Source organism: Xiphias gladius, chromosome 20 (assembly GCF_016859285.1).
Source record: "Xiphias gladius isolate SHS-SW01 ecotype Sanya breed wild chromosome 20, ASM1685928v1, whole genome shotgun sequence".
Lineage (NCBI taxonomy): Eukaryota > Metazoa > Chordata > Actinopteri > Istiophoriformes > Xiphiidae > Xiphias > Xiphias gladius.
In genome coordinates, this window is record NC_053419.1 from 22,768,983 (window position 1) to 22,795,096 (window position 26,114).

A 26,114-nucleotide genomic window follows, 5' to 3' on the forward strand; every position below is an offset into this window, starting at 1 on the left:
TAAATAAAGATATCACAGCTCTTCCTGTGCTTTTTTTACATGTGTTGTGACATGGCAGAAAACTTTGTCTGAATCAGGTGAGGTTTGAACCAATCAGCTCAGACCGACACGCAGCTGAGAATTTTGTGAACTTTGACTTCTCCTGATAATACTTCTCTCCAAGTGGGTAAAAGTTTATGGACTTGTTACACTCCGAAAAGTCTGACCTTGAATTTAAGCTTAGACAAAATCTAGCTTTCACATCCCAGCTGAAGATAAATCGAAAGACAGGCAGGTCAGACAGGAACCCAAACATTTACATTTACATTTGACAAAAAAAAATAAAAATAAAACACTAATCAATACAGCTGATCTGACCAAACCCCAAGACCTCACGAGGGCAGAAGAGAAAGCAAAATAGGCAGCTTGTAAATGTGCAGAATTATGCAATGTGCATTAGCTCAGGAATTTGGCTTTGAAACTCATGTCTGCACTTCATTTGATCCGAAGATGGGTGCAAAATATAATGGAAATCCATACTTTACTGAATTTACTGTCAGCCTGAAGTTCTAAACTGTGTTTAGGTTTTGTGTTTAGACACACAGGAAACAGGTTGGGAGGAAAGAAAGAAAAAAAAGTTACTCTTGCTAAAAACTGTGTTTATTTTTGCTCTTTTCTTGTGAAATTCTGGATTCATTCACCTCTTCAGAGGGTGTTGACCCGCTCACAGCTCATGTCCACACAGAGGCCATAATACGTGTTACGGGATCACAAGCAGACCAACCGAAAAGGTATTGAACCACTGGTCCGAAGTGTAAAATCCTCCTGGCTTCGGATTTGATCAGTGATCTACATGCTTTTTCTGTCCTCCTCCCAAACTTCTGTCTTCCTCTCCTGTCGACGAAGGACATCTCATAGAAGCAATAATTAATAGTTAGTATGAAAATAGGGTTTTCAGCTGATGTTTTCCTTTGTCGATCAGCCACGACACTAAAACTGGTAACCGGTGTTAATGTTGTGGCTGAGTGGGGTAATTTTTAGTCTTGTTCAAATTCAGTACATCCAGACGAATACACAGTAAACTATATCAGTGTTAGGAAAATAGGCCAAATTAAACAAAAATATTTGTCTCCTGTTGAAAACTGAAGTTTTAAGTTTTATAAACTTTTCACGTGATTTCTCATAAATATACTCTATATTAGGGGCTCTACAGAAAGTATTGCAGTAGCCAGAGAAGCTGAACCTCATGTTTTACTTTGTAAAAAAGCGAGACCCTCCCCAGCCTTATTTATGTTTTCTTTGAACCTCCCCTTGACTGCAACAAACCCTCCACAACATGTCAAAATAATATTTGTTGACTGATGTATATTTCATTGCCAATGTGGAATCGGTACAATTTGTTTAGTCGTGTACCTCAATTTAAATCCCAATATCTTGATGGAAATTCTAACACGTGCCACATATGTATATATTAATGAGACCCTGATACAGAGACAGGGCACTTTGCCTCTGCATACGGCACGAGTGCACCTTTATGAACCATGGTGCATTTGCATGCATCAAGGTAATGAAGAGTTTCATTAATATTAATCCTGAGCAGTGATAAACTGAGGTTTTCTAAGCTACTGTAACTAGGTAAGGCAAGGTTGACTTCATGTCAAGCTCGGTACCACGCCCCTCAGGAGAGCAATAATCAGTCCAGGACTGTTCCATAAACTCCAAAAAACGGGTTTGATACATTAAGAGATGAACAGATTAAATAAAAAGCAGAAAAAAATAGGGGCACCTGAAATCATCATAACCAGCACTTCCTGTTACCATTAACAATAACTTAAGGCGGCTCAAATTGCTCAATATCACTGGCAGATAAACAGCTCAGTGAAAATGGAAGAAAATTTTGACACTTTGTCTCTTCTGTGACCGTGATAACATGTGGCCAAGGGGGGGCGCCGTTGCACGGATTTTTGTGTAAGTGGTTGTTGTCATTAACGTTATTCAGTCTTTAAAACAGGTGTAAGAGAGGCCAAGCACCTGACAAAATTTAGATGCTGCACATTTGTGGTTCATTTCCAGCTACAATTTCTGAAGGCCTGTGTCATAAATTGTTACCTTCATTCTGCTGACCCCTGATAGAATTAAAAAATTTTTTTTAAAGTTATCTAGTGTTTAAATAAGGGGAGAGAAATGCCAGGTACCTGATATTATGGTGTAGCACTGGCCACAAAAGTTGTCGGGTACATGGGCTAACCCCCCCCCGGCTGTTTCTGTTTCCAGTGTTTGTGCTAAGCTAAGTTAGCGGCTACAGACTGAACTTCCTCGTGTCTGTTTGTTGGTTTGTTTGCCTGCAGGATGACTCAAAAACGCCCGAGCCGCTTTGCACCGAACGTGGTGGCGGGATGGGAGATGGGCCAGGGAAGACCCTGTTACGTTTCGGGGCAGATCTGGATCATTTACTACGAATCTGAAGTCTGGTGCGTGTTGTTTGACATTGGCCTTGGCTGGGGGTCTGCGCTCTACTGAGTGCCCCTCTAGTGTCATATTTGAACTGACAGCTCAACGGGTTTGCAGTATCTCTCACGTGTTGGCTCAGGTCCACGGAAGTGAGAAAAAAAAATTAATGCAAACAAAAACAAATGGGCAAGAAAGTAGTTGCCTGTTTGTCTCATGTGTCATTTTCCAATCAATATCAATTGATGACGTTGTCACATTTTAATTTGAAGTGTCTATTTAGTGTGTGAACTGGGGGCGCGCCAGTCACTTATCAATATTAGTCACTTTGTCAGATCGATAAACATATCTGGCTTGTGTGTGAATGCCTGTGTGTGTGTGTGTTAATCAATAGGTCATAGTTACTGTCAATGTGTGTGTGTGTGTGTGTTTGTGTGTGTGTGTGAGAGAGAGAGAGAGAGAGAGACTGATGTTGGACTCTTCTGACAGGTCACATGATTCAGGCAGATTTAGATGTTGCATTTATTGTAGATCCACTGGAACAACCCCCCCCCACACACACACACACACACACAAACACACGCCTCCTCCCCTTTTCATTTAAACCTGACCTGGGGTCTGTTAATCTGATACAAGGCCCCCAGTGACTGAAGCAATCATTTGTTTTAAACGTGCTGGTGAAACAGCCTCTCTCGTTCGGCAGCTGTTCCCTCGACGCGCCGCCATGACGCACATCGCTCCTCTTGTCACCGTCATTTTCACATCATCACTCCTGAGATGGACGGCTGCGGACGCCTCGGTCCTCTGTGCCTGGACCAAAGTTTTGCCCAACGAAGACGTGCACTACAGTTTTCTGCTGCAGAGCTCTCCATCTCCGCGGCTCTACCACAGCGCCTGGTCCGGGGAGCGCACGCTGCTCCGCTGCGCCTGGAGCGACGACGCATCAGTGATCCGGGACTATTTCTCCCTGTGCCAGGAGCGCGCGCGGGGGTTTTCCGATCGTCCGGATGAAAGTTTCGACCTGGGCTCTATGTTTGGGGCCGAGGAGCGGTGCGTCTCTCTGGCCTCTCCAGGGGTGGCCGAGCTCGGGGGGCGCACAGGGAAAAGGCTGGTGAGGAGCGTCGGTGGTCTCCCGGCGGCTGACAGTAGTCAAGGTCAAGATGAAAGGTCAGACGTCAGGACTCATCAGCGTGTAAAGCGCGGCTTCATTGTACCCGGCACTCTCTGGTGCGGCTCTGGCAACAAGGCGCCATCCTATGCAGATTTGGGTAGGTTGGATTCAGACCTTTAGTCCATTTATGAACTTGATAATTATGTTGGGTAGTTTTATCCAACCTTGTGTCCCAAGAAAAGTTTGAGGGATCATATAGATACATATATAATTATATATATATATAGTTGCACAAAACTTTGCCTATTATCATGAATTTTTTTGGATGTTTGCATTTTCTTGTGAAAATGCAAACAACACAAAGGCCATCTCCTGTTATTAGGGTCACAAGTAGAGGATTCATTTAAAAAAGGTTGGGAACCACTGATGTCAGATTAAAAAGAAAAAAAAACAAAACCCAAAAGCTTAGAAGCCTGTTATTTGAAGGCAGTAAATTATGCCATATTATATTCCTGCATTAACAGAAAGTGACTGGAGGGAAACACCGGTGGTTCCTCTGCTGTGTGCATTTGATGACACATCAAAACTTAGTCCGTTGACAGGCTCCTTTGCTTTCGCAAAGTTGTGGGACCTGCAAGTGAGAGATTTTAAAAAGAGCCATAAGAATTGGTGCAGCAGAAGTTTGTCCTTGGGCTGAGCTGCAGAAACAATGGATCCTACGTTTCCCATGATGCAACTCAATAGCCTCTGTCATTAGGTTTTCTCTGTAGATCACCTGTAGATCAGTGAAATCGAGTGAGTCTTGTCAACAGCGTACGTGAACAAACAAAACGGGGACCCGATCATTAAAGCGTTGCTCCATAGTGTTATTAGCGGTCAAAAACTGACTTTTACCTGTAAATTCAGCGGTGTGTTCCTTTAACTCACCGATCAAATTCTTTTTTTGCTTCATTTGTTCCCAAAAAATTGAGTCTAAATAAACACAGTTTGAAATTTTGTTGGTGGAATGACCCAAGATGTAGGGACTATTTCACGGTCATTTCATCAAATTGGAGTAAAGTTTTATAAAAGAGGAATCAAATTGAAATAAAATCGGATTTGTGGTAGTAATCTTGTAATTCATCCCTAACCGTTCCCTCTGCCGTTATCTTTTTTTGCAGGGGTTTTTGAAGACACGGACAGCTGCTGCAGGGAACACGACCAGTGCAAACACACCATCCTGTCCTTTCAGTCAGAGTTTGGTGTCTTCAACAGCAACATCTTTACCATGTCTCACTGTGAATGTGACAACAAGTAGGGATTTATAACTGTGCCTGCACCAAACTACACCCAGTCCGTATCAACTGATTTCTTGCGTGTGCCTTCTCTGACGTTTTCTTCTAATCGTGGACCCAATACGATTCATGTTGTAGGTTTCGCAGTTGTCTCATGGAGGCGAATGACAGCATATCCGATGTAGTGGGATACACCTTCTTCAACCTGCTGAAGATGCACTGCTTTGAGTTCTCCCACCGACTCCAGTGTACACAGAGAAACTGGTTTGGGATGTGAGTAGAGGTCTAAATTACCTAGTAAGACTCTGGTGTGTATAGGTTTAAATCAAATAAAATTAATGATTTATCAGTAGTGATTTGATGATTTGGATGATGGTAGATGAGATTCACCCACTGTACAAAAAAAAAAAAAAAAAATCCCACTTTTTTTTTTATTTTTAGCTGTGCGAGCTGCTCGGGGGGTAGGCAATCCTGGTTGGTCGGTCCACCAATTTGGTCCTGACTGAAAATATCTAAACAACTATTCCATGAATTTCCCTTAAAGTTCTTACAGGCATTCATGGTCCCCAGAGGACCCCAAAAATTTCAGTTTGCCCAATACTTTGGTTTCTGATGAAATACCTGCAAAACAAGTCACATCCCCATCAGCCCCAGTTGTATTTTGTAGTTAGAGCTAAACTACAAGCCAAACTAAGATGGTGAACATGGTAAATACGGTAAATGACATCAGCATGTTAACACTGTAATTGTAATCGTGTTAGCATGTCGACGTTAGCATTCAGCTCAAAGCACTACTGGCATGTGGTATCTAAGTACAGCCTCGCACAGCTGCTAGCATGGCTAACTTATAGTCTTGTGAAAATATAAGATCAATTAGATGAGAATATTGATACCACTCTCGTGTTTACATGCTAAATATGCTAAAGTTATTGCCAGTAGGCTATTAGCATAGCTTACCTTTGCGTCAAGGCTGGAAACGGGGGGGAAACGGCTAGCCTTGATTTTTCTTTTTTCTTTTTTCCTGCAAATTAAACTAATGAGATATAACATGTTGATTGGTGAAGTTTAGAGGTGCTGGTGGGGGACAGAGCCAGACTAGCTGTTTCCCCTTGCTTCCGGTCGTTATGCTAGGCTAAACAAACAGACCGCTGACTGTAGCTTCATAGTGAACGGACACACGAGTGTACTATTGATCTTCACGTCTAACTCTCTGCAAGAAAGCAAACAAGGGTATCTCCGAGAATGTCAAACTAGTCCTTTAAATGACATCAACCTCTCTTCTGTTCTGATTTACAGGTGTAAAGAGACTAAAATGGCTCTGTATGCTGAGGTCCATCCGCCCATAGTGTACGAGTCTACCAACCCAACAGAGGCCTGCATTAACAGTACCAGCTCCATCATCAATACAACCAGACCTGGAGAACACCCGGAGAGCAGCACGTCAGACCCACAGGCCTTCTCCATCACTGCTGCTGCATCCACAGTCCCTACACCTTCAACGAGTTCACCCTCAGCCTCCGTCCCGCCTGTTGCCAGTGTCACCACCTCCACAGTCACAAATACATCGGAGAGACCTACAGGATCAGTACCTGAGAGACGATATGATCTGGAGAGCACTTCACCCTTCAAAAACCAAACTGTGACTGAGCCGAACGCTGATATCACAGGTATTCAAGAATGCTCACACTGTATCTCTCCAGCATTTCAGTTTATTTGTCTACACGACGATAACGGAACCAAACATTTCCGTTGATGCTTCCCCTCCGCAGAGATGCAGCCGTCTTGTGATATCTATAAGGATCTGGATGTGTGCAGGGAAAAGATCCCTCCCCAGCAGAGGAGATACGGCCTCCACAACCTAGAGCCCAGGACGCTGTACCACTGCAACTGTACCGCCGGGTAAACCGAGAATTTCCAGTCAATAAATACCAATCAGACTGAAAATTTAGCTTATTATAGGCATAAAACTCCACATTTTGGGGATGTGTCACACCACGTCTAGATTGCACACACTAATTTAACCCCCTGGAGTAAATATTTCCAGGTGCTATTTGAAGAGCATACAGACTTTGTGATAATGGTGCACTCACCTTAATTTCTGTGTTTACCGAGTAAGACAAGGCAGGCATGGTGTGGTGTTTCACAAGATGAAAGTAGGCCAGGAGCAGTGTACACTTACATTCAGAGTCACACTTACATAAGGTGTACCGGCTCTGCACAGAAATGATTTTAATCTGCATAATCTCATGTTTGCACTCACAGACTCTCTGTCTGTTTTTTCTTTTTGCTTTGTCAGTCGGTCCATCTGCTGTATTTGCTGGGTTTTTTTTTTTTTTGGCACGTCTGTTGCTCTCAAATGTTTGTTTTGTCTCGCTGTCCTTCCAGATTATATCAGACTTTGGTTAAACAGAGACAACTGACCGAAGTACAGGCTCTTCTGCTGGGACACGTGTCTAAATCTTGCCTACTGACGCAGGACTGCACAGCAGGAAAAACGTCAGTATACAAACACAGACACACTGTGGGTGTATCCCCACAAGCTGGCTTTAAGAAATACACTGAAACATATCGTATAATCATTCTGCTAACTGCATGTAGCAGTTAGCCTAGCATTCCAGCGCTGGCAACCTGAGGGCAGATCTCGAACATATGCACCCAAGTAGATATTTCTCTCCCCTGTATTGGTTTGCCCTCTTATGGACATAAGGTGCAAAAATAGATATACGAATGTTCGAAACTATGTGGGGTTTTTTTTGAAGGAATAATCGAACGTCATTTTTGGCCGATCTTGACGGCGCTAGAGCCGTCTGAAACGCGACTGAGACTCTTTTTTGTAAAGAGTCACAAGCTAAAAAGTTTCGGAACCACTGGTTTCATCTTTAACAATGCATCGTATTTGATTAAATCGCTGTATTTTGAATGTAAAGTGTCAATCTGCAAAGTATATACAGTGGTCAGACAAATGTAGTGGATCAAAAAGTATAGTAAGTATAGTAAAAGAACAATATTTCCATCTGAAATGTAGCGGGGTAGAAGTATAAAGTAGCATAAAATGGAAATACTCAAATGCAATACAAGTATTTTACAAGTATTTGCACTTAAGTACGGTACTTGAGTAGATGTACTTGGCTACTTTCCACCAGTGGCTCTCATCCTAGGGGCCGAGCCCCTTTAAAGGGTCACAAGATAAATCTAAATCTGTGTGGTCCTGACATGATTAATGGGAGAGGGAAGAAGAAGACACAAAGCTCTTCCACACAAACGTGTAGCCATACTCTAATATTTGTTGTTTTTATAAAACATTACCTAGATGAGACCATCAGAGAAGTTTACAGGGGTAATCCCTCTTTGGTGTAACTTCCAACAGCTCTGAAAGGGGACGAGACGTTTTAGAGCCACTGGTTTAATGTTTAAAAATGCACTGTATTTTACAAGCTTTTCAAATGTTTTCTAATGTCAATTCTGCAAAGTAATTAGTAACTGTAGCTGTTAAATGAATGGGGTAAAAAGTATAATATTTCCCTCTGAAACGTAGTGGAGTAGAAGCATAGAAGTTGCATAGAATGGAAACATTCATATAAAGTACAAGCACCTCAAACTTGCATGTCGGTAATTATAGCTTCACAAAACCATCATTGCCTCTTCTTTCTTCAACAGCTGTACCGCAGCTCTGGTGGAGGCAGATATTCCCCAGCTGGACCAGAGGAGCGGTGCAGAGGTGGGGGAGCAGCGCCATCTACAGGTAGTAAAACTGAAGGTCAGGAGGCCAAACATCAGGAGCGCTAAAAGAAAAGACCGAGCTGTGAGGCTTCACAGACTGTGTCTCAGGCTGACTCGGCCCAAACAGATGAACACCACCAGAAAACAAAATGCTCAACGGCCAGTAAGACAAAGACATCTTGTCTGAGGGTGACCCAGAGTGTTTGATTTGAATAGAAACATAAGACATCATGAAATAAAGAATCATGTGAATAAATGCAGACAAAATACAAATATAGCTGTGAAACTTTGAAGTAAGGTTAATGAAGGTGATTTTTATTTCATTACAGCATTTCCTTCCCCCAAAGTCTGTTTTCTCTCATAAACTCCTTTTTCTCGGTGAAAGTTTTACGTCACACTGTCACTTTTTAATCACAAAGTCTTTGTCTGTGAATAGAAACAACCAGGGCTGAGCCAGTTATGTGATTGGCTGTTGCTTTGGTCTGGATGACCAGACAGATGATGTTGATTTCATTGGATTTTATTTCCAACGCGGTCCCAGGACTTAAAAAGAGAAAACAAATAACCGGACTTTGGAAAAAAGATAGAAATGGGATAAATACATTTATTTAATGATGAACACTTTGGGTCCCCATTAGTTGCAGAATGATGTATTTATATCGTTAAATGAGGGATGCAGCGAATCTCAGTTGAGGCCGCATTGTTTTTTGAATTTGCGGCGCAAACTTACCCACGATTTTTCGGCTGCACTGGGAGACGTCGTGCTCCCGACCTCAGTGCGGCTAAAATCACGGCTACAGTCCTGCTGCCTCGTCACCGTTATCGAGGTTTCGGCACTCGTTATACTTATAAATATTTGTACTTTATTGTATGAGTTATATATAGACAGATGCAGATTGTGTTGTTGGCACAGCAATGAAAAAGTATGTAAATATCTGTACATAGGAAACACATTGTGGAATATTTGGTTGATATTTTGGGGAAACGCTGTTTTTGGTTTTTAGACTTTTTAGATGAGAGGATTGACACCACTCTGACGTCTGTACGACAAATATGAAGACGGACTAGCATAGAGGCTGGAAGCAGGTGGAAACAGCTGTCGGTGTTCAAAAGGAACAAAATCTGTTGCATCTCATTTATTTTAACCCCTACAAAAACTGAAGTGCAAAAAACGACAGGTTGTGGGTTTACCGAGGTTGTGCGGTGAACTATTTCCCGGCCGGAGGCAGTGACTTCCTTTAATCGCCGCGAGTTCTCCGGGCAAACGGCAGAGACTCCTGCACATAAAACCCCACAAAACCACCGTTTGTTTTTGTTTTTTACATGGACAAATCAAACAAGATATAACATGTTAGCTAGTGAGCTTTACAGATGCTGGTCGGTTTGGTTTCCAGCCTTTATGCTAAGCTAAGCTAACTCCCTCCCGGCCGCAGCTTCCTGGTTAACGGACACATACGGTGAGCCAGTGGTATCAACCTTTCCGACTATAAAAAGGTGACTGAGCATATGTTTCCAGACATGTTGACCTATTTACCCAGAGTGTAAAAGTCTTAAAAGTTTTTAAAGGTCGGGGGACATTTGCTTCCTGCCATGTAGACTGCAAATGTTACGTGTGTTTTAATTATTTATTGTTTTCTTGGTGTTTGTTGGTTTTTTTTTTTTGGTATCTCAATAAAAGTTAAAAAGCAAAGCAAACCCCGATGAGCCGAGCATTTATTCCACAGAGTAAAGCTTTTCGGTTCGTTTTTTTTTTTTTTTTCTTTCTTCCACCTCCTCCTGACACGCCGCGCCGACCCCGGCACCGCTTCGCCGAGGCCCGCGGCGACGAACATCCGCCAGGTAACTCAACTCCTCTCTGATGTCACGGACGTGTAACTGAAACCCTGCTGAAGGCTGCGGCCACGGGGCCGACCGGATCCCCGCCTCTCACCGGACCAAAAAAAAAAAAAAAATTCCGCTAAGGGGGAGAGGATCGGCTGCGGGAACATGGCGCACTTACTCCGGACTAACTTTCCCCAGGAACAAACTTCGGAGGACCGCTACGCAGCGCAAGGGTCTCCCCGCCTCCGCCTCACCGATGAGTAAGGGAGCGCGGGAGGGCTCCGGATAAGCCGTGGTGTACCTCCGGGCCGCTATTGTCGTGGACGGTGGCTGAGAGTTTTTTTTTTTCGCGTCCGGCTATCGCCGCAGCTGCGGGATGAAAGTTTGGAGCCGCCGTCGCTGTCGGATTTAGCCAGAGATGGAAAAGCAAAGAACGAGGAAAGAAAAGGTGAGGCCACTGGAACGGGGCTGATTTACTCGGTGGTTTTCGCAGATGTCACAGCCGGCTGTGGCGGCCGGGTGGTGGTGAGGGAGGCTGGGGAGGGACAGGGAAGGAAAGGAAGGGAGAAAGAAAGAAAAAGCCCGTTTGCTCTACACAGTGTGACAGTTCACACACACACACACACACACACACACAGGCAGCTCGCATCCCATGCTGAGCTGCCGTCCTGCAGGATTTACTTCGAAACCACTGGTGGGACTTTACACAACAGCTCCCAAATGGTTTCTGTCAGGCTGCAGTGGAGGCTGCGTGGGGGCCACTGCAATGCAACCGTCCCCGCTCCCCTGGGATCTGCTCTGAAAACCTTCTGGAGACCTCATGCGTGCCCGTGGATGTCACCTTTGCCTGTGACTTACAGACCTAACGGCCAGGGAGGCACAAGGAAAAAGACCGGTGTCGTTTAACATCATTTCATGCTCTTAATACGAGCCCAAGAGCAACAGAATTCATATAAATTCATTAAAAGAGTTAGAGAAGGCAAGACAAGGCTACTTCATCGGTATTGAACCTTTCGACGACGAGGTAAAGCGCTTTACAAAAGACTTGAAAAGGCGTTAACGCAAAATATAAGAGGAACACAAGCAATATCAAAGGACACATAAATAGGATTTGGAAGAGTAAAACAAAGTAGAAGTTAAAGATGAAATAAAATGGAGTAAAAGGGTAGAATTACAGTGCAGTGTAAGACCAGATGGGACCAAGTTTAATAAAAAAGCAGTGAAAGTTTTAAGCCTGGATTTAAAAGAACCGAGAGCTGGACCAGACCTCATGTTTTATCTCAGACTTTATTCCAGGGAAGAAAAAAGTAATCGCAACCTGAAAAAACAAATTGAAGGTACAGAAAAATCAACACTAGAACAAAGAATACAAAAGCAAGCAAGACAAAAGGCACCACCGAGAGTTTTGGGAATGGACTTTTAGAGCCGGTCTGATAAATCAGCAGGGCCAGTGTCAGCTTGACGTAGATTGATCGAAACCGCTGTAAATGTTGCAGGGCAGAAATGCCAAACTAGGTCTGACAGTGTCACTGTCCTACCGTTGGCCCACCAGCGAGCGCCGCGTAAAATGTCCCCGGTTTCGGTCGGGCTGAAGATGCTGCATATCGGCATCTATGTGTTGTATCAAGAAGCAAGAAATGTCAGTAGAGAGAGGCCAAGGATATGTTTGAGGTAATGTATAAACAGTGTCTCTGGAGCTGAAAAGATTCACGATTGATTGAAAGAATGAATCACCAACTGTTTAGATTGTTTCAGTGGTTTATCAGTCCAGAACTCTCCTCTGGCTTCTCCACTGGGAACTTTAGCTGCTGTTCTGTGTGTCAAAGCTTTGTAAAGTGAATATGTTTGAGTGTGGACCATTGGCCGCACTGGAAACAACACACTTCAAGACGTCACACTGGGCTGTGGGACATTACACCGGGTATCTTCGCTATTTCTTCTTCTTCTCTCTCTTTTTTTTTTTTTTACATTTGTAAGACAAAAGGACGACTCAGTTCATGGAGGAAAATAATCAGCAGATTAACTGATAATGAAGTTGCAGCTTTAAACTCCAGCTTTACAAAGTTTGTCCACCAGAGAGCAATGACAGGTTCATTTTTTTTCAATTGTAAAATACCCAGATCAGCACACTCAGTATCATAGGTACAATTATTTTCATTATCCATTAATATGCCATTATTTTCTTGATTAATTGTTTTGTCTGTAATAAATCTGGGAAAATAGTGAAAAATCATCATTTCCCTGAGACTGATGTGATGTTTTCAGAGAGTTCGTTTTAACAGACCAACTCAAAAACATTCAGTTTGCTACCATATATGAAGAAAGAAAAGCCAAAAATATTCTGATCCGGGAAGCTGGAGCCAGAAAAGGCAAAGTGTTCGTGCTCGAGAAGCAACCGAAGTAGTCGCAGGTGAATTTTTCTGTCGATCAGCTAATCGATTAGTCGACTAATAGCTTCGGCTCTAATCCAGCGTGATTTCCGTTCACTGAGCCAATGCGGAGCCTTGACATTACCTACTGATTAAAACTTCGCTCCGGTACACCCAGGAAAACACATCGACTTTCTCTTCGGCTCACGTCAGGTACCGTTGTGACTGCAGCCGGTAGCGGCTTGTCGCCTCGATGCTTCACCTGCAACATGACTTGCGCTAAAAGAGCAGAGGTTCACGTTCAGGGACGCAACTTCCTCTCCTTCAGGTATTCAGCCGTTCAGCTTGTGTCTGTGTCTCTGTGTTGTTCTCCAGGAATGTACTCCCTTTGACCTGGACTGCAAAAGGGGGCTGGGAGTAGTAAGACAGGAGACGGGAGAAGTGTGTGTGTGTGTGTGTGTGTGTAATCTTGGAGGGACTTGGACAGGATATTCATGTTGTGTTCCTGTTTTTTTTTTTTTTTGTCTTTTTTTGCATGTGTGTGTGTGAGAGAATGCCGTTGTTCCTCCAACCTGAACTCTTTCCTGTGCAAACTCCTGTTCACACACCCTAACGTTTTTTATAAAACTTGTGTGTGTGTGTGTGTTTGTGTCTGGTTTTGTGGCTGGTTTTGTGTGTGTGTGTTTGTGTCTGGTTTTGTGGCTGGTTTTGTGTGTGTATTGGTGTGTGTGTGTTTGTGTCTTGGTTTTGTGTGTGTGGTGTGTATGCGCTTGTGTGTGTGTGTGTGTGTGTGTGTTTGTGCGTCTGCTGTCATGTTCGAGCCAGCAAATACATATGTCAACAAAGACGCTCATGATAAACTGTCAGAGGAAACGTTGTGCTGAGTGACTTAGTGCTACTGTCAGCTTGGCATATGATTTGCATGTGTGTGTGTGTGTGTGTGTGTGTGTGTGCGTCACACAACAAATCAGATCCCGATGAAGCAGATTTCACAAACAGTAGACTGCAGCATATGTGGTTTGAAAAAGGACGAGCTTAGTTAAAGATTCGTTCTATATTCACAATTCAAATCAGTGTAAAGACAATTAAGGACTGACAGGGGCAATTTGCCCTCGTGTCAGTTCAGTCTTTAATGTCTTTGTTCCTTGTAGAGAGAATTGTGGTGTTGTCCAATGTCTTTCTTGCATTTTATTTTTCCCCTAGGGGGTTTGCACCAATCCAGATTTCTCTCCCCCGACACTGACTTCGTTTAAAAATCACCCGTAAGCCTTTCTGCGTGGAACTGATGAAATCGTTCTGTAGTAACACGAGACCGTAACTAAATTCTTAAACTAGAAGTGGGAATGTTTTTTTTTTTTTTTTACGCCTGCACGCCGTAGGTCGAGGCGTTACGGTACGTCCACCTCGTAGCCACAGACGCGCCGTCACGTTCAACTCGTCCAACGCGTGTGACCCGCCGGTCACCGGTGTCGTGTGCGGATGGGGACGTTACAAACAGACAGAGCGGCGGCTCGGAGCCGAGGCTGCACTCGCCGTCCGTGTGTCCCCGGCGCAGTTGCAAGAGGCTCCGCCGGACGTAAATACATGCGCCCTCTCGTCTTCATCGAACCACCTCACCTGTGCATTCTCCGCCATCTTTTTTTCCCTCGTCAACCGCAACCCACCTGCTGAGCAACGTAGCTGCTTCACAGCGTGTTTTTACCTCCGGCTCTCTGAAGGTTCATTGAGCTGTTTTCCTTTATTAAACGTTGCAAATCATGGAATAGAACCTTTTTTTGTCCGGTGCTGTGTTTTAAGACAACCACCTGTCAAAAAGTGCAGAAAATGTGTAAATCTAGTTTTAGATCAACTCTGTAGAGTAAATCTCACATTACCTAACTGCAGATGTTATTGTCCGATTTCAAAGCAAAGGCCTTCCACTGCCTTCGCGTTAAAATGTAGTTTCTAAATGTATCTTAATGTGAATGTCTCGAGCGGCAGCTTGCGTATCGTCTTTACGACGCCATTTTGGCCGGGACTCACTCAGAAGAAGAGACAGTCCCGGATGAAATGAATAAATTGACGAGCAGTGGCGAGAATAGGGCTCGGATCTTTTACCGAAGTAAACCTAAGTAGCAATACCACAGTGTAGGAAAACTCCGTTGCAAGTAAAAAGTCCTGCATCGACAACTTTACGTAGGTAAAAGAACAGAATTAGGAATGAAAACATACTCAAAGTTCATTATGCAGGATGAGCTATTTCAAAATATTTATAACTGCTTCATATACGTCTTCGTGGCTCAATATATAATATTACATGATCATTTTATTAGTTGATCATATTTAGTTTTATTCACTTGAAGCTGCAAAGGAAGTTGTAGCTCCAGCGATGGAGTGAAAACGTTTCCAAAAGTGGATTCACTCAAGTAAAGTACAAGTACCTCAAAGGTTGCACTCAAGTGCAGTACTGGAGTAAAGGTACTTAGTTCTTTCTACCACTGTGCTACTGAGGCTCTGCAGCAGAGACGTGACGCGCCTCAGTTCTTTAAGGTGGACTGAATCATCCCGTCTGGACCATTGAGTCAGACCACCGAGAGAGACTGGTCAAACCGTGCGGGCGAAGGGTCAGTGCGTCGGACTCTCACCCTCTGCATTTTCCAGTTCGCCCCTCTGACTCGGACTCGCCGACGTGCCCTCAGCACATGCAAACGAGCCCCTCGAAGCAGCTCGCGCAGGAGGTGCCGCCGCGCAACGCGGCAGGGACGTTTCAGTGAAGTCGGACTTCTGTCTGCGCCACGCCGCGACACAGCAGCGTGTACAGCCGACTCAGTAAAGTAAACCGTGTGATTGCATAAGTCCACACTGACCTCCCCTCAGTCATCTCTCTTCATGTGCTCTATTCACTGTATTCCAGTTGAACGGTAATAGGCTTAGAGATTTACCTCCTAGTTCCACACGCGATAAGTGGGCCCTCTTTGTTTACTTCTGCAAACACGGCCCTGGTAACACGCTAAGCACGCTCTGCTTTGTATCGCATTTGTCGTATTTGAGCAAGCGTTTCATAACAGCACGGCAGACATTCACAACTAGTGAAAAATAGGCGCCGTAAGAGGATTGTGACTGGTGGAAATCTGCTGAGTGGATTGGGCATCGGCCTGAGCTAACGTTGAGGACACTGGGGTCACGCTGTCGCTGTCATGTTTCTGGGGGATTCAGAGCTTTTGAGCACCTTGAGGGGGAGATTACCGCCGCTGCCATTATTATCAGACTCACTCGATTTAAATTTGACAAATATATAAATTAATATATGAAGAAATCAGTGTTTCTCAACCAGAATTTAATTTCTCGCTGTGGGGCAAAGGCTTTGAAACAGTATTTAGATTTTTATATTGGGGAGAACTATGTAATTTGCTAGTAATCATCAGTAAAAAAGAGACTGAGAGTCTGAGAAAGTAACTTTAGTTGGACTTTAGTTATTTGACTTCTTCATATCCAGAAGAATTTTCCTTCATAGAACAGTGTTTAATTTAAGTTAAACTAACTGAATAACTCACTGAATAAATAAAATATGAAAAATCCAAACAAAAGATTTCAGAGACTTTCTTTTGGGGGTTCACTAGTCCAGTCACTGTCACCCGCACGATTTGCAGATGCTTCAAAAACCAGACCTGGATCTTGCATTTAACAGCCTGCAGTTTGACTTTTTTCTAAATGAATCACATCGGCGTCTGTCAGAGGCAGAATCAATTAAAAATGCCACGAGTTAAACGGTGAGTATTGAAGCAGCACTTAGTTTGCACCAGAAATCAAGAAATTCTTCTTCTTTGCAGCTCACCCGATGAGCCAAGATGGAGGAGCCCGGTGTGTTGTTTGCTCCGGAAAACTCTTCTGTCTCACCTAAACAACAAGCAATAGGGGTCTGCTGTGCGTTGAAACGACCTCGCGGGTGATTTGTCCTGCGCTCCGTCCGGCAGAAGGTTGCTCTGGACCAAACGGGCTCTTCATAAAACACACTGACTCTGTTTGCAGCTGCGGCACTCGGGCACCTGCCGACCAGTTTCGCGTTTACAGTGTTTACAGCCAAACTACAGTAACTGCACGCACCTGCCCCTTTCACCTTGCCTCCCACCTCCCCCTCCGCGCCGCCCTGAACGTTTGGAAACCTCTGGAGTATTGCTCAACTTTTTTTTTTTTTTTTTTTACAGGTAGCAGCCGCCCTCATGGTACAAACGGTAGCAACTGTCCGGTGTTAATTCAAAACACACAGAGTAGATACTCGATAGCGTGAGACTAGCGTGAGAACATTTTTTCGTTTGCTTTCCCAAAGTTTTATGCGTTTTCTCGCCTCTCTCTCGAAGCTGTTGGGTGATGCATTTACAAGTTTTAAGAATCCCTCCAGTCTGCATATTTGAAGTGTGTATCCAAACATTTCTGTGTGTGTGTGTGTGTGTGTGTGTGTGTGTGAGAGAGGTATAATGAAGGCCTTGGTGTAAGCTCTGGTGAAAGGACAAATTTGGAAACACCAGATCAGGGAGGGAGGCAACGTTTCAATGTTAAAGCTACAGAGCGCCAACCCCAGTGTGCACATTTTACGCAGAATTTCAGCGGGTGTGACAGAAACGAACGAGAAGAACAGAACCCTCATCTGACTCTCCTCCCGTTCTCTCTCCATCTCTCTGAGGAATTTCGAGCCGCTACCACCGAACAGAGGAGAAAAGTGCACGCAGCACTTTGGTGTCCCATTTGCCAGAAACTACAGAATCCTATCATGCAAATGAGGCTGCTGCCGTTTCTGTGTCGTCCTGGGTAGAATTCTGCTTGAAAGAAGTTGTTTTTTATGACTTACGTAACGGCAGCCAAAGGCACTTTTCCTTTGTCTATTGAAGCTTGTGTTTATTTCTCATGTAATTTCTCCACCACCATCTCATTTGATCAATCCGAACTTTTAAGTGACACGGCTCAAAAGATGTGGCTCAAAGTGAAAATACCTGCTACTCCCCCTTCATGAAGGCCCCTGTCTCTACACAGGGATGATAAATTTTAAGACTCAATTCATTCATCCTTAGAACCAATGGTCGCACGTTCCAACTGCTGATTACAGGACATACAATACCAGTATCCACAAAATAACCTGAAATAAAACCATAAATATAAACTCAAATAAAAATTGATGTTGGAATTTCATTTTTGACCTAGAAAATAGTGACTTATCTCAAAGTCAGTTTACTAGCTTTTGGTCGAGTTTGTGGCCGCATATCACGGTCGTACATCCCAAAATCCCTCTCTGATCGATCCTCACTCCTCGATCCTCTCTGGACCTGGGCTGCAGTCAACCGGGCTCCGGACAGAGAAAAGCAGCAAAATCCTCGAATGTGAGAAGCTGAAACCGGACGATGTTTTTGATAGTTGCTGATTAATTTTCTGTCGATTGACTAATGGAATGATCAGCTCAGCTGTAGGTACAAGACATTTAACCAATGTCTCCCTCTCTCTCTCCTTCCCCTTCTGCTCCTCAGTTCTCCCTGTTTGGCTCTCGCTCCGCCAGCAGGACCACCAACCCTCCTCCGTCGTCCTCCTCCTCCTCTTCCTCCCCTGTGATCCCTCCGGCCCCGACGTTGAAAAGGTCAGAGCGACCGACCGGCTGCAGCCCCCCCGGCCTGAGCAAAGCAGAATTCCTGGACCGCGTGCGTCGCAGTAACCAGGCCTGCCAGCAGGGGGAGTACGCCCTGGCTGTGCGTCTGTACACCGAGGCCCTGACTGCTGACCCCCAAAACTGCATCCTGTACAGCAACCGTTCGGCAGCCTATCTCAGACTGGGTCAGTACAGCACCGCGCTGGATGACGCGATCAAAGCCCGTCTCATCAACCCTAAATGGCCCAAGGTAAGAGGTCTGACCCCTTGCCCCTGAATCACAGAGTCCACGTATGAGAGCGTGACAAAGACACTGCAGCTAAGAGCGGGAAGTGGATTTTATGTAGCAGAAGAGTGGATGAATCCATTAAGTGGATGGTTGGATGGATGTTAGATGGATGCATGGATGGGGTCCTCACTTGCCTGCCTCTCAGAATCATCTCATTAATGCTATATTTATGTACATACGCAGCAGCAGAAATGCAGCTAATTATAAAACCTTTATAATCAATGCACCGGTAACTGGTTTTAATGTGAACGGTGTATGTTACCCTCTCTGATGCCTCCCTATTGTTTGTCAGGAGCTCACGTGCAGGTCAGCATTTCGAGGTACCTTAAATCACCTGTTGCTGGAAAAATAATCTTTGTTTCTTTCCGGAGGTTGGCCAGGTTACAGCTGACGATCTTTAATTGGCCTCACAGAAAGAAGCAGCTCCTTATTTCCCCTCTTTCCTCCCCAGATCCCGTCAAGGCAGCTTGCTTTGCCTTGTCACCGGTGTACGACAGCTGAACACGAGCCCGCTGTTGAGGTGCCACGGTCCGCATGTCGGGCTTTCATGGTTTTATAGTGATGTTAAGCTTCTGCCGTATAGTCTTTCTTAGTTTGACAAGCGTATTTAAAAAAGGACAGCGCACACCTGTAACCCCCTGTAAATATGCTGGCGTCGGGGGATGCGGTGTGATGCCGCTGCCGATGTATCAGGCCCTACTCTAACTGTACGTCATCAGAGAGAGGCAGATAATAAAGTTCAGAGGTAGGGTTGGACATTGTGAAAATCTATACAGTGAGACAGCAGAGGTCACTCAACTCTCCGAGATTTTTCCATACCGTGGTGTCATCTCTGTGGTATCACCTCTGGCTGCGTTACGGCGAAGAACAGCTGGAAAGTAAGCGTTCCGCGACACCGCGCCGGCCACCTCTCGCGTTGTCACCGCGGGCGTTTTGCCGGCCGCGTTGACATCGCGGGAGGGACGGTAATGACGGAGAGTCCCGTGTTTACGACTTGTGAGCGTTCACATCGTCAGACAACTCGAGGTGGCAGCTGTCAGCCATCTTGTGCTACTGCTTCTTACTCATTATTGGAAATTCCAGCTGTCCTGATCAATAAACAATAACAAAACAAGATACAAGGACACAAATGTTACCCAATGTACAGGAGATTAATTTGGACAAAGGGACACGCCATCATTTAAAATGAAGAAATGAATTGATTTCAGTAGAATCACTGCGATAACTGGATTCACTGTCGAGAGCAAATTACTGGTAAATTCCCGCAAATCTCTTTGCATCCGGTTCGACTTTGGTGAACTCTGGCCGGTGAATTAGCGATGTTCAACGATAGCTGACGTTTGAGGGGAACGGAGAGCTGGAGAGTCCAAAATGGAGGAAGCTGTTGTACCTCACTAGCTGTTAGGGCTGTCACTTTTTACAAAAAAAAGGTCTAGTTTGAATGAATCGAAACTAACTAGGCCGTAAACTTTGAATTTTTTAACAGGTCATTACATTTCCAGTATTTAAAATCCCGGCTCCGATAAAAAGTGATAGCCCTGTTAACTGTGTTCTACCCACTGTTGTTTAACCGCCTTTGTCTGGGTATAAACTGCTCCACAAAAGAGGAAGGGCCTTTAGACCGTTATGAAACAGGCAACAGAATACATCCGTTGAATAAACAGCGTGAACTTATTGTCCTGCTTGCACGGAGAGCCTTTTTTCCCCTCTTCAATAATTCATCAATGCATGAAACCATGTACAATCCTAGGAGACGTTGTGACTGACCAGTGCTAGGTGTCCCCGGCTTGCCAGCGCGTTCACCTTGGCCCCTGCGAGTCGTTAAACTCACATGGGTTGAGTTTGAATTATTTGGAACAAATGACGAGTCATTTCTAATTCGCTTGGACTTAATTTTTTGATCTTGACAGCTCTAGTAGGCATATTAACGCTCTCCAGCTAGCACGCAGCTTGTACGTTAGCAAACATTGTATAGATTCCGACTTTCTTGAAGAACTGAAGTGACTTTGTGCCGAGCATACGTCATATGCGTCTGTACCTGTAACCTTTGAGGCATTTCGGTCGTGCGAACGTGGAATCTCAGAAGGTGCAGTAATGACTTTCTACGTGCCTCCAATGCATCACTTCTTCTTTTTGGGGAAACTGCCGAGGAAACCTCCAGTTGAGTTTCACCCTCATTTACATTTACGTTTACTCCTCCATTGTCACGTGTCTCTGGTCAGTTTCTTGTTGCCTGCTATCCCAGAATCCTTTAATTTCCCCGTAGAGAACTAATGTGGACGAACTTTGCGTTCAGTAGGTCTTGCGGTATTGGATCGTACAGAGAGGTGTTTCAGTTATACAGCCTACCCTCACCGATACAGACGGGGTGAAGAAAACAATAGCTACACCTGCCAGAAACACACCGAAACTCTAAAACTGTTTCAACAAAAACTGAACATTATAACTTTCCTGAAGGGAGGATTTATTGCAGGATTGTTGTACGAGACTGCATTAGTTCTGACTAGGTGTTCCTAATAAACTGACACCTGAGTGTACATCTATATTAAGCTGTTTATACCGTGACAGAGGATTTTTTCTTTATTGCCTGTGCCGTTACATTAAATATGTAGTTTTAATTTCCAGTGGTACGAGGCAGGTCCGGCGACGTGTGAGAGAGAGAATGAGTCGTGTGAAAATGCGCAGTGTTTCACATTTCCACCACATTTACCAGATAAACTAACGGCTGGAAGCTGCATCGGGTACTTCTTTACATGTGAAGTGGCCCCTTTACATCTACCAACGCGGTGAGCAGTGAAGGAGCTGAAGGATGCTGAGGGCCCAGAGAGTCTATTAAAGCCATTCAAGAGTGGGAAGTGGGCAGGCATGAGACAGGGTTTGCCAGGCTACCTCTGTCTGGACAAATGGGGCCCGGCCAGCTCGGCTCTACTTCCTTTCTCTGTGAGAGAGAATGGACGGAAGTGGTGTTTGGGTGTGTATATGTGAGTGTGTGTGTGTGTGTGTGTGTGTGTGTGTGTGTGTGTGTGTGTGTGAGTGAGAGAGCTTTGCATGGCTGTTATTTTGTTTTTGAAACCCTGGCTAGGCCTTGGCCTGAGTTTGGCACTTAAAGACAATAACAGAAGCAGCATTCCTTTGTGTGTGTCTCTGTGTGTGTGTGTGTGTGTGTGTGTGTGTGTGTGTGTGTGTGTGTGTGTGTGTGTGAGTTGTATAGCGGCGGTGTCATAGCAGTGGGCTTGCGGCAGCATTCGCCGTGGGTCAAAGGCAAGGTCAAGACTAATGAACTGCCAATAGGAGAGAGTCTGTCCGAGAGGGACGTTTATTTCTGCTTGAGCTCTCTCTTTCTGCTCTTGGCCCAGTCGGCTTTGCTCTCTTCTCTTTGCTTTTCTTCTTTTCTGTTTGCCTCTGACGGTTTGTCCCATTGCTGCCCCCGTCGACTTCTCTGCCGGCACAACAGGCTCACAACACACAATCACTGTATCGCACACGCAAAAAGAGCGACTCGGTCATGGGAACAGAGGGGTGTAACTGCTCAAAAGTCGCATGTGCTTGTGCGCTTATCTGGATAACAACGCGGTAGAGAATAACAAAACCTCTTTGCATTTTGATGTTGTTTTCTTGTCGTTTTTGTGCAGCTTTATCTCTTTGTCGTTGCATTCAGTGCAGAGCTTTGAGAAAGCCCTTTGTTTCTTTGTGATTCAAATGAAGTCAAACCGCAGAAGTAAAACTGCAGGAGCGGACGCCTTTTCTTTCGAGTGTTTTTCTCCGACAGACCTGACTATTTTGTGTGTGCCGTCATCTGCTCACTCGGTCCGTGCGAAGTTGTGAGATGCTTTCAAGGAGGCTTTTTACCCCCACACAGGTGCATTTATTCAGATTCCTAAGCCTATAGTAGTCCGGGAAACTTTTGCCTCTCCACACAAACAGCTTTACTTTTTGGTCCCACAAATAAAGACGTCTGTTTGCCCCTCCAAGAAAAGAGACACAGCACCGCATCTGCGGCTGCACCGGATCGGTTTTAGGATAAACTGGCTTGGAGTTTTTGGATTATTCACCCTCAGTCGCAAATTTAGGGTGGGCTAACCAACCAAGTTATACATTTATAAAACAATCTCACACCATTTGTTTCATCATTCATTTGTAGTCATGTTTGTGTCCACGTGGATGAGTTTGAGTCCAGGTTTCGCTCTCTTTTTAGCTTCGTTGCTGGTCTCCACCAACTCGACAGGAAAAATAACTGCTAAATGCCTGCTGCTCGGTGCTGAGTAGGGAGCACATAGTGGGTAAATCCCGGCTACCTGCTGCGGCTGGCAACAAGGATGCCGATAAAACAAGAGATACTCAAATTTGGGTGATGTTTTCTCTGTGGGTTCATCGCTACAGGGGTGATGATGAAGATTGTGTGAAGCAATCAAAAGCTCCAGAACAGCCCCTAAATGGACCTTGTGTTGAGATTGTTTCTTCGTCTGCTGGCCTCAAGGTCGGGAGTGTAGTTTTAATCTCATAAGATAGATATTTTAATCACTGAAATGTCAGCACAGAATTTGAAGTGGCAATTTGAGACACTACTCCCTTCTGAGAACATTAAAGGTTTGGTTCACCCAAATTACAAAACAACACGTTTTCTCACTTACCTCTGTTGGTACCTATCCATGTAAATAGTTTTGGTTTAATGTGTCCAGGTTTTAAGGTTAGATAAGATAAGATTATTCACAGACCTCTCCGGGAGCATTGTTCATTGGAACCAATTTCTACAGATGAAATAGTCCCTATGAAAACTGTTGACCGTCTGTTTCGGATTATCCCAAGAAACAGGACCAGACATAATGATGCCGAATTTTTTCAGTGTTGCGGGCACGACAAAGAAAAATTCCCCTTCACCCCTCATAACACTAGAGTAGAGGCAGAAATCTCCGAGACAAATATGTCAAAATCTATCAATCTGTATGGCTAGACACCTTAAAAAAGCCAGCGAGAAAATAGGTTTGTTTTTTTTGTTTTTGTTTTTTTGTAAGTTGGGCGAACTGAGCCTTTAATCGTGTGGCTGTAAGCTAGATGCTACCATCCCAGACTGTTCCTAAACATTCAGGAGTGGGAGCTGCAGCGGGAATCAGTGCAGCTCATCAGTAAATGTTTCGACGGGCTCTCTGCTCTGAAGTGGAAGCCAACCAGATGGCAGCCAGCTACGCCTGTTTACGCAGAAGGCCGTGGAGCTGGCCCCGCACCGCTCAGGCTTCCCCTGTCATTAAGAAACTACTCTGTAACCACACTCTGCAAAAATATTACTGCCATACGTGCAGAGAAAGCACAGAGTCCCGTTTCTTTAAGTGGGACCCGGGACCTAAAATGGCTTGTTTAGTAAGGTTCCCCACATGACAGAGTTTATATTATAATGTGATCTAACCAAGGGAAAAGATTCAGTTTCCTCATGTTTGGGTTCCTCCCTGGTTGGACAAATTTAAAATCCCATGACTTGAACCGAGACCGTGCTGCTGTGATGGTAATGTTCTCTGCTGAGTTTGTGCCGTATCCGAAATTGTGTCTTGGAGAACTCAGTCTGGGTCAGTAGGGTAATCCAGGACTTGCTGCAGACCATGTGAGGAGAGCGAGTCTCTAAACAGGGAGATATTTCACTTGGTGTGCTCTCTTTACTCTCTGGCGAGAATGTACCCATTGGATGTTGTTGTTCTTTTATGTTCTTCCCAGATCTCTTCAACTCAGTAAGAATTCTCCGTGCAAAGAATTAGAGCTGCGATGATCGGTCTCTTAAGCAGCTGGCAACTATTCTGGTAACTGATTATTTGTTTGAGTCACTTTTCAAGCAAAAAAATGCCAAAAATCTGGTGGTACCAGCTTCTTAACTGTGTGAAAACTGAATCTCTCTGGGCTTTAAACCGTCGGTTGGACAAAACAAGCAATATGAAGACGTCATCTTGGGCTCTGGGATACGACAATGTACTGTCTAGTCGGTTGGCCAATCGACAGAAAACGTATTGGCAACAGTTTGCTATGATCAAATAATCGTTATAGTTGTTTAATCAAGAAAAATGGCAGTAAATCTCTGGTTCAAAGATCTCCAATGAGAAGATTTGCTGCTTTTCTGCGTTTAAAAAAAATTAAAATTGAACACCTTTGGGTTTTGGACTGTTGGTTGGACGAAATAAGGAATTTGAAAATGTCATATTGGGGGTTTCAGAAGAGGTGTAGTTATTTTTTTTGACATTTCATGGACCAAACAATGAATCAGTTAATTGAAAAAATAACCAACCGATGAATCTATAACAAAAATAACTGTTAGTTTCAGCCCTGCTCGGGGAAATTTTGCACTGTTGTCTGACATTTTATAGATAATACGATTAATCAGCTAATCCCAGAAAATAATCAGCAGATCATTTGGTAATGAAAATAATTCTTAATGAAATAAGATACAACCTTTGAATTTATGGGCTATTTTTGGGCTTTCATTAATTCATTCTTTATTTTTTAAGTTTTTTTTTTTTCTCCCATGGGCAGAAATAGGCTTCCGCACGTACATTAATTAGTTGATTGATAACAGCTGACAAACATAATCGTCACCCATTAAATGAATATCATCCGATTATTTAAGTAATTCCCCAGAGAATTCCCCAATTTGAGTCCGCATCCTGAGATCTAGACGTCCTTTAACGTGGTGCGTGCCTGTTTGGAATTTAAATTTGCTTTCATGATCATCACTGCTCAGTGCTGACACAAACAACCTCCGCAGATCTTTTTAATACTAATCTGTTTTTGGCCCCAGAATAAAAAATCTCTCCCTGGAAGCTTTTTGGATGTTTCGACGGATGTTTCTGGTGTTGCAATGAGGAAAAAAAAAAAAAAAAAAAAAGCAGCTTTATTTTAGGGTTGGGAAATTTTCTAATAATTTCCCAGAAGGTGTACTGGAAACAACTATGTAATTTTGTTCTATTTATAGCGAAAGCAGAGACAAGGTTCAAAGAGTCGTTTTTAATAAGCTGTTGTTGACTTCCCTGAAAGAAGTGCTCAATGTAAACCCAAGTAAATGTCCATTCATTAGCATCTGCCTGCCTGTAGATCCCTTTCAGCTGTGCACTGAATAAAGGATTGTCTAGGTTACGCAGCAGTTAGTTGGAATTAAGGGTTTTGGTTTGGTCTCAGAAGTGGGGCCAGGCACATTATTAGCTATCAGGCTTTGCAAATTAAAAAATAGTCTATAAAAAATGCATGTAAATTGTGGTTGTATTAATACATTAACACCACTTACCTGATATGTTGCTTCTTTTCCTTACTGCATCTTCTTTGTCTGACGTTCAGTAGCATCTCGTTGCTAGTACTGACTCCGAATAACGACATAGGTCTCGTTTGTTTTTAAACCGTGCATTTTTGCAGGGTTTTTAACAGCCCCCCCAAGTCATGTCCGCGGGTCTCCCTCTCATGCCGCAGGTACACGTAACCTCCGCCAACCAGAGCGCAGAGCAGATCACTCACTGCGATCGCT

The 26,114-nt window shown here is 44.1% G+C and overlaps 2 protein-coding genes across 3 annotated transcripts in view; both read left to right on the forward strand.

Annotated features, from left to right (window-relative positions):
• The first annotated feature begins 3,057 nt into the window (after positions 1–3,057).
• pla2g3 (phospholipase A2 group III) lies at positions 3,058–10,165 on the forward strand. 2 transcript variants are annotated; one of them, XM_040156706.1, is made up of 8 exons: positions 3,058–3,695; positions 4,699–4,831; positions 4,951–5,085; positions 6,109–6,479; positions 6,582–6,711; positions 7,198–7,308; positions 8,470–8,554; positions 9,537–10,165. In XM_040156706.1, exons 1-8 carry the CDS (start codon positions 3,152–3,154, stop codon positions 9,543–9,545), a joined length of 1,518 nt encoding a protein of 505 aa, XP_040012640.1. In that variant the 5' UTR covers positions 3,058–3,151; the 3' UTR covers positions 9,546–10,165. The 2 variants fall into 2 exon arrangements, with proteins under 2 accessions (XP_040012640.1, XP_040012639.1); XM_040156705.1 differs by lacking the exon at positions 9,537–10,165 and having other exon boundaries at positions 8,470–8,923.
• Positions 10,166–10,347: 182 nt separating this feature from the next.
• ttc28 (tetratricopeptide repeat domain 28) overlaps positions 10,348–26,114 on the forward strand; it is a 126,841-nt gene continuing 111,074 nt past the window's right edge. Inside the window, exons 1-2 of the mRNA XM_040157733.1 lie at positions 10,348–10,801; positions 18,218–18,583. Coding sequence (XP_040013667.1) covers positions 10,772–10,801; positions 18,218–18,583 — 396 coding nt within the window. The 5' untranslated portion in view covers positions 10,348–10,771. The remainder of the gene's footprint in view (positions 10,802–18,217; positions 18,584–26,114) is intronic.